This window comes from Danio rerio, chromosome 9 (genome assembly GCF_052040795.2).
Source record: "Danio rerio strain M-AB ecotype USA chromosome 9, GRCz13ab, whole genome shotgun sequence".
Taxonomy (NCBI): domain Eukaryota; kingdom Metazoa; phylum Chordata; class Actinopteri; order Cypriniformes; family Danionidae; genus Danio; species Danio rerio.
In genome coordinates this window covers 5,563,469-5,572,500 of record NC_141029.1, presented here as the reverse complement: position 1 = coordinate 5,572,500, position 9,032 = coordinate 5,563,469, and the positions used below count along the sequence as shown (strand labels likewise).

At 39.5% G+C, this 9,032-nt stretch overlaps 1 protein-coding gene across 1 annotated transcript in view; it reads left to right on the top strand.

Annotated features, from left to right (window-relative positions):
- The window catches only part of nalf1b (NALCN channel auxiliary factor 1b), a 224,416-nt gene extending 218,861 nt beyond the window's left edge, over positions 1–5,555 (top strand). The window contains exon 3 of the mRNA XM_087267467.1: positions 2,976–5,555. Within this exon, the coding sequence (XP_087123593.1) occupies positions 2,976–3,253 (278 nt within the window). The 3' untranslated portion in view covers positions 3,254–5,555. The remainder of the gene's footprint in view (positions 1–2,975) is intronic.
- The last annotated feature ends 3,477 nt before the right edge of the window (positions 5,556–9,032 follow it).

Here is a 9,032-nt window from a genome sequence, read left to right as displayed (position 1 = left end):
TATTATGGATTATAAAAAGTCAAAGTTTGGTTTTGGGGGTCCCCAATAAGAGGCTGATATCCATGCAAACTCAAAAAAACACTTTTGATGAATTAAATTGAACTTTAATACAATACAATTTTCAGCTTTCATCGTTTATTCATTAACTACAATTATATATTTTTTTAAAATATATATATATCGAGTAAAATAATATTATTCCATATAATTTGCTTTTGCATAATAGCATGAAAACAGATAGTGTTACCGATTTATGTTGTGTTATAGTGATAAATCCGCTTGCCATATTGGTACTGTAAGTGCTGATTGTGAATGACTGCTTTGGCCTCCCAATGGCCTGCAGGCTTGTGCTATAATGAGACCCACTGATGATGAATGGGGAATTGAGAGCACAAGCGCACTGGCCGGCTGAGTGGTCAAACTTTAATTACCTGGCCTTTAATTGCTTTAAGTATCTCCACTTAACGCGGTCTCGCAGTGCTAAACTTTACAGCACCATATGCCTCCATCATCACACAGTGGCCATAAACACCTGTCATTAATGATGTATGTGTGGCAAGGTCAAGTGAAAAAGTAGATGATTTATTGGACTAGTTCACCCCAAAATTAATTACCCAGCCTCAGGTGATTGCGGCATTCTTTATAGTATGTGCTGTAGTTTTTCCTGGAGGACACATGAGATATTTTTGAAATAAGCATGCAGACAGGCCTGCATTTATGTAGTGAACTACAATTATATAATTTTAATTATTTATTTATTTTTTACAACTAATAATCTATTCAGAGGTCTGCTATATTTATGTATGCAATATGACTATGCTTCTACTATTGTGAGCATCATTTGTATTTTTATTTTATTTTTGTATTTATTTTTGATAAACAATGTGTCAAACATTTTCCATGATGCATGTTTTCCTGATGTCAAAATGAAACAAAATTGATTAATTAATTCATCCTTCAGCTTAATCCTCTTAAAAATCTTCTTTAAAATTCTCTAAAATAATTTCAACTGGTGATTCCAATGAACTTTAGTAATGAAAAAAAAACTTGAAGTCTTTATGCATTGTAAAAGTTTTGTTAATGATTAAGCAATGTAATGCATTGCATAGTAACCTGTATAATTCAATTTGATGTAAATAGCAATCTGCAAATATTACCATGCATTCAAACTTTAAATACAGTAACTTATGAATAGATATAACACATTAGAACCATTTAAAATGTGTTATTATGGAACTTATTATACAGATTCAAACTTAAAGAACCATATGCATCCATCATCATCACAACATGGCCATAAACACGTCATTAATGATGTTTAGTTAAAGTCAGAATTATTAGCCTCCATTTGATTTTATATATATATATATATATATATATATATATATATATATATATATATATATATATATATATATATATATATATATATATATATATACATTTCCCATATTATGTTTAACACACCAAGGAAATTGTCACAGTATTTCCTATATTATTTTTTCTTCTGGAGAAAGTCTTAATTGTTAAATTTTTTCTAGATTAAAAACAGTTTTTATTTTTTTAAAAACCATTTTAAGGTCAAAATTATTATTACCTTTAAGCTATATATCTTTTCAATATTCTACAGAAGAAACCATCGTTATATAATAACTTGCCTAATTAAAGGTGCAGTAGGTGATTGTCTTCAGAAGCATGTTTTGTTGTGCTGGTTGAAAGTCTCTTCACAGTCCAATAGTAATGATTACAGTAAATGATCTAAATGTGTTTATATGTATTTTTATATTCTGGGTAAAGCATAAAACTAAAAAACGTTCATTCAATTCGGACCGACACTCCCATAATTCCGATAAGCAGGTCAGACTGTCTGTCAGCATATGTAGATTCGCACTTCTGTGCATCTGTTCATGCAGATCCGCTATTAGCGCATGCCCGTCTGCATCACAAACGCATTCGCGCGAGCGAGCTGCGGGCCGCTCGCCAATGCCGAGTCGGAGCCGGAGGCACCGAAGGACAGACGAGCTCGGGCCGATTACTGTAAAGCCAGGCGCCATGGCGAGTGGATCGTGCCACTTCTCAGCCTCACAGAACTAGCCCTTAAAGCGGCCGCGCGGTCACGAGACGGACTGGAAGAAATCAAATGCTGAATTGAAGCTTTTAAAAACCTGAATCAATATTGGAGTTACTTTAGCACGCTGGAGGAAGGACGACATGGCTGAAGTATTATTGTTAGTCAGGTAATGTTTTTTTAAAACTTAGTCAGGCTAAGCTTATGTTAGATTGTGTTGTTATGAATGACTTATATGCACAGACGTGTTGTTCAGCCACTGAAATCTCCCGGCGAAAGATTGATGTGATTATTTTCAGTTTCATAAGGTCCTTTGACAGCATCTATAATGTAGATTTATATTTAGTTTAACAACAAAACATCAGTAAATAGCGCTATTCCGCCTAACCTGCTCTATTGAGCTGAAGTTGCTTTTATATTCACATTGGGTCAATGACAGCCTTCCTATACTGTTTACCAGGCTACTCTGAATATCCGCTCTGAAATAGCATGTAAGTGTGGCAAAGTAAAGGCGCTGGCACTAACTAACTGGCGAATGACATGAACTAGTGGGTTGTCTGTCTGCTGTTGTGACGCGGTGCGCGCGCTCGCAATTTCAGGGGGTGTGGCTTTGAATCACAGTCCCTCCCCGCCGTTCAAAGATAATATGCTAAGCGGTTAGCATTTTGGCAGATCACCTACAGCACCTTTAACCTATTTAACCTAGTAAAGTCTTTAAAGGGTCATGACACATTCCATTTTCGGTTCAGGTTCCATTTTCGGTTCCATTTTCGGTTCAATAGTGTTTTTTAAACCTTTTAAAAAGCAACATGAACACATTTCCTACATTTGTAAGAACCAAAGTTGTCTCCTTTATGCAGAATACTCTCATTTATCATCAACCTTAACATGTCTTTTGCTATCCCAGGGCTTCAAGAGGACAACCCCTCAGATGCAGAGACAGAGTGCTGCGACGTCCGATGGGACAGCAGGGCGGACAACAGCTCCAAAGGCACTCTCAAAAGAACTCACCCGTCGTGTCAGCACGGGACATCCCTGACCTCGTCAGCGGCCTCTAGACTGTGCAACAGTAGACTCAAACTCTGCCTGCTGGTCCTCGTCCTTCTCCATACTGTTGCCACTCTCACAGCATCCCACAGTCCCACTGGGTTCAACCTCACCTCCAGCTCCTCCAACGAGGAATGACGGAACAGCCACTCGCTAGCAGTGCCGATTCCAGAGACGTGATGGACGGACCGTTGGGATGCTCGCTGGGAGCTCTGGGACAGAGACTGTGGACATGCAATCAAAACAAACCAAGCAAACGCTACTAAAGTTAAACAAACACTGGACGAATCCAATCAAGCAACAAGAACAAGGGACAACACTAGCCTTTGCTAAAAAGAGGCTTCTCTGGGGGGGCGGAGTTTTCTCGCACTATGTTTTTTACACTGTGTCTATGGTTTGGATTTCTGTTGCACTAGATGACTACAGGATCTAATTCATGTTTCTTTTCTGTTCATTTGGGTCTTTGTGCAGGAGGGAGGAATCGGCAGAGATGGATGAGTTAGATGTACAGTATCCAATTGAATAGTCAAGACAGAGTGAGCGAACGGATGAGTGCGTGTGCATGTGTGCCTGTGCTTGCATCCGTGTGTCCACTTCGATGTTCTTCTCGTTTCTCTTCGTAATCACAAACTCTCTGAATGCTGCTCTATTCGTTACGAGGGTTTACCCATTGCCTAGACAAATACCAAGACACCCGACATATAAAGCCCAGGTTTGAGCTCAGATTCTCCCATTAAGATCCTGTAAAGTTATTAAGGTAGCCTGATGTTTTGTTTTTTTTGTTGCTGGTACGATGTCACCTCCTGCCAGGTCAGTAGATTTGGAAGTCTGGGTACTGTCGCTCGGTCATTAAGTATCAAGTGCTTGGCTGAAAAAAAAGGTCTCTGTGGGAATGTCTAACGGTATCCAGACTTCTGTTGGCAAAAAGACATCCACAAATCGTTTTTACCGCCATTAGTGTTATCTATTATATTAAAATATTATATTCTCTTCCCTATATCCTCTAATTGCATGTTAGAACCAGAGTTTAGACTATGCTGCTAACGTTTTAAAGAAATGAACCCAAACGATCTGAAAACAAAGTGTTGAAAGAGGACCGTGCAAATTGCTATTCGGCTGCATGAATGCAGCCAATCGGAGCTCACCAAACAAAATTGACCCCAATCACCAAGAGATCCATTGTTCCTTATTACAGTAAAGGGCTTTTCACATCTTTTACACACGTTCAAACACTCCTGCATGTAGAGATTCACGTGGCATGAATAACTCAGTGAAACCGACGTTAATTTGTTACAAACCTTAAGATAGTCATGTCAACGGGGAGTCTGAGAGCTCAATCACGCGGCTCCAGATAGAAGAACAAAGGCCCGTCTCAGGTGGCTGGGCTGAGGAATTAGGTTCTTTGTGAGGAAGAGAGGCACAGTTAAGGGCTGATTTATTATTTATTTGAGTTTTTTTGGTTTGGTTTTGTTTTTTCTACAGGTATGCTCTAATGAGGATGTGTCACTGTGACACACAAACAAAACGAAGCCTTGAGTTTAACTACGTTCTCTAGACAGCCTCAATGTGAACCTGTTTAAATAACAGGCCTCATACCTGTGTTTCCATCTCATAGGACATGGCTAATAAATAGTCAGTGTTGGATATTCGTGTACATGCATATTTCATAGATCAGAGCTAGCTTTATTTATTCAAACGAAAAATGACAAAGTGTTTTGTAGCCATATTTTTATTGTGTAAAGCAGGCCAACATAATAATGCATGTCATAGTTATAAAGTGGAGTGCGCACATTTCATGACCTGATCTGTAGATCGTCTGCATTAGGATGGGGGAAAATTTCATGAATAGAATAGTCATGAAATTTAGCACATTTCTTCGCTAATTTGTCAACTGATTGAGATTTGTTAAGCTTTGAACATTTAAATGTGCAATGTTGCCCAATATTAAGCTGCTTAATTTGGAAGTGATCTCTATATAAGCAGCGCTTCATGCATCGCTAAGCTATTAATAACGAACCTTCTTTTTCGTCTTCAGATTTCCGCTAAAGTAATTGCACTTTTAGGCTAATATGTATCCCTCTATCCCATGCTGAACAATTAAACTCCAAATATTGACTCTGTGGCAGATTTAACCACCTTAATTTTATCAAAGGAAATTGATCCATTTGCCCTTTTGCTGTTTAAGCTACCATTAGCGATGACCTTTCAAGGTGTCAAAAGCACAAAGTGATTTTTGTTGTTTGGCACAGACCGATAATGCAGTTTCATTTAGCTGATAAAGAAAAAGCATTTAACCTGAACAGGCAACTACTCTGAAGCTCAGATGTTTTTACATTTTCAACTAAATGCACTCTGAGCACTAATTCTGAGTTTTTTAATTTGAGCTTGATGTGTTTTAACAAATGTGTATTGGATATTAAAGGTGCAGTAGGTGATTATCTTCAGAAACATTTGTTTGTTGTGCTGGTCGAAAGTCTCTTTACATTCCAGTAGTATTGATTAAAGTAAGTGATCTAAATGTATTTATATGTATTTTTATATTCTGGGTGAGCCATAAAACTAGAAAATGTTCATCCAATTAAATAGAGTCGGCCCGACATCTCTCATAACTAAGATAAGTAGCTCAAACTGTCAGCCAATGGAGATTTGAACAACTGCGCAGCCGTTTGTACGCAGCTCCGCCGTTTGTACATAACGCGTTCATGAGAGTGATCGAGAGAGAGAGAGAGATCGATAAAAACATGCTTAATCAAAACTTTTTAAAAACCTGAATCAATATTGGAGTTACCTTTGCACGCTGGAGAAAGGATGACACCATGTCTGAAGGCTTTCTCTTAGCCAGTTAATGTTCTGTTTTGAAACTATTTTAGCTTCACGCAAAGCTGATGTAACGTCAGATGTTGTCACAAACGGGTTATATCTGCACAGAAGTGTTGTTCAGCCACTAAAATCTTCCGATGAAAGATTGATGTGACTGTTTTCAGTTTCATAATGTCCTTATACAGCATCGATAATGTAGATTTCATTTGGTTTAACAACAAAACACAAGTAAATAGCTCTATTCCATCTAGCCAGCTTTACTGGGGTGAAGATGGCTTATATTCACATCACATTGGTTCATTTTTAAACAATGATGACCTGTGATGCTGTCCTTATATCGTTTACCATGCTACTCTAAATATTCGCTCTGAAATAGCATGTCAGTTTGGGTTAGTAATGATGCGTGTAATTCCTGTGGAACCGAGGCAAGCTAGTAAGTGCTGTGCAGGTAAACCTCGCTTCTCTGACCTCTAAAGGTGTTCTAGCGATAGATGCTAGAGGCCATGGTCTTTAGCCTCCTTGTTAGAGCAACCGACTCCCATGCGGAAGGTCGCCGGTTCGATCCCAGCTCGGAACGGGTTGGGTGGCGTAAGACCGACGAGGTTACATTGGTGCCGTGACCCGGATGGGAGTGAGGTTTAGGGGGGTGAGTGTAACGGAGGCCAGCTAGTGAGTGCTGTGCAGGTAAACCTCGCTCCTCTGACCTCTAAAGGTGCTCTAGCGACAGATGCTAGAGGCCATGGTCTTTAGCCTTCTTAGTAGAGCAACCGACTCCCATGTGGAAGGTTGCCGGTTCGATACCAGCTTGGAGTGGGATGGGTGGCGTAGAACCGGCGGAGTTACACCTACACGCTGTCGGACAAGCACGAGTCGCTTTTAACACATGAGAGAGGGTTCTGTCATATTTAAGGTGCGCGTGCGCGTTTTCAGGAGGCATTGCTCTGGACGGCAGGGGAGGGACTGTGATTCAGAGATTTATGCTAAGCTGTTAGCATTGTGGAAGATCACCTACTGCACCTTTAAGATTCATTTATTTATACTAAGCCTTTAAATATACTGCTTTTAGCCCTATCTTGTCATCTCTCCTATCTTAGAAAAAATAATATTAGTCATATGTTTCCATCAATCTATTTTCACGTTACAAATGCCATATTCAGTGTTGTGCCTGGGACATTGTTCAGTTACAACAGCATAACCAAGAGACCATAAAATGGTGTTCAAATGTGTACAAAGGCCGTGACACACCAAGGCAACATAAAAGATCTAGAAGCAACAGAAATACACTGCCAAAATACTATATTTGAGCACACCAAAAAGACTACAGATGCACATGCATTTTGCATTTTCATGTAATAAATTAACTGCCTATAATACCAATAATCAATAGTCTATGATTCTTACTTAAAAAGCCAAACCCAATCTAAGACTGCAGATATACAAATCGCAAAATACAGCAGTGCTTGCCCACTATTTCTTTAATCCAGGCTAATGTCGTTTTGAATATTATTGTAACATGTCGTAACATTAGGATATCTTTCTGTCTGCAGAGCAGTCAATCAGAGCAATCACTGACTACCACAGCTGTTCTCATCCCAAATAGCTTTCTCTGGCCCAGTTCTGGCCCACAAAATCAGCTTTTGCTTGGCCCAGAGGCTGTCATGAGATACGTTACATGACAGGACCAAGTCTGGCTTCCAGACATGGGCTTAGCATGGACTATATCTGGGCCAAGTCGATTCTTAAAGTGACCTAATTGGTAGATTACTCAAAACTAAGCAAAATTTATTTTAACTGTGGATTTTACAAACTTACATTGCCCACATATTATTTTTTAACATCCTGGCCAAATACTATGTTTGACTTCTGGCCCATGTCTTGTTTGCCATCTTAAAGACGGTGCCATGTTTGGCCCACATACTGTATGCCAGTGCTGGATGAATTCCTGCTGTGTCAGCTTTATGCCAAATCTGGGCCAGAATTCTTTGCTACCTGGGATTGATGGCCCCAACACAAATTCAACGCCAATCAGAGCAATCACTGACTGCCACAGTTGTTCTCATCCCAAATAGCTAAGTTTATTTGGCCCAGTTCTGGCCCCCCAAATCAGTTTTTGTTTGGCCCAGATGTTGCCGTGAATTACGGTACATGACGGGACCAAGTCTGGCTTCCAGACAAGGGCTAAACTTGGACTATATCTGGGCCAAGTTGATTCATGAAGTGACCTGATTGGTAGATTACTTTACTCACAACTAAGTAAAAATGTATTTTAAATGTGGATTTTACAAACTTACGTTACCCACATTTCTTTTTATCCAGGCCAAATACTACATTTGACTTCTGGCCCATGCCTTGTTTGCCGTCTTAAGGACAGTGCCACCTCTGTCAAAACTCAGGCTATGTTTGGCCCACATACTGTATGCAAGTGCTGGATGAATGCCTGCTGTCAGCTTATTGCCAAATCTGGGCCAGAATTCTTTGCTACCTGGGATTAATGGCCCCAACACAAATTCAACATGCAAAACAATTTAACTGCCATCATCATCATCATCATTATCATCCAACTGGAGATATCTTAGAAATAAGTAGCCTGACATTAGATGACTGGTGTCATGGATCTCAGAAAACAAGTGGTGGCCTAAGCCGACTATGTTGTATTCTTGCGATGACAAGCACCTTTAATGGTACATCGCAAAGTGCTTTATATTAGAACAAGACCAAACAATACAATAATAGTATAATGGCAATTGAGAAAAATAAATACATAAAAATATACATAGGTCTGACAACTGTGTTATGTGCATATGTAAGGAATTATATGTGGATTCCAGCAGGTTTCAATAGGCTGTAGTCATCATTCAACACAGAACACAAAACAAAAACAGACACCGACCGACAGCCCAGCATTGGAAGATGGCCAACCGTTGGCTTGAACCCAATCCCAAATGGCACTCTAAACCCTTGTGGTCTAAGTCTGCGATTTTATATAATGTATTGCTGCCTTGGCTGTTGGGTAGAAGTGTGCAAATGGGACGATCACCAGCAGCAAAAATGATAAACAGGACAAAGTTAAACTTGTGGCTGGTGGATTTAATTATAA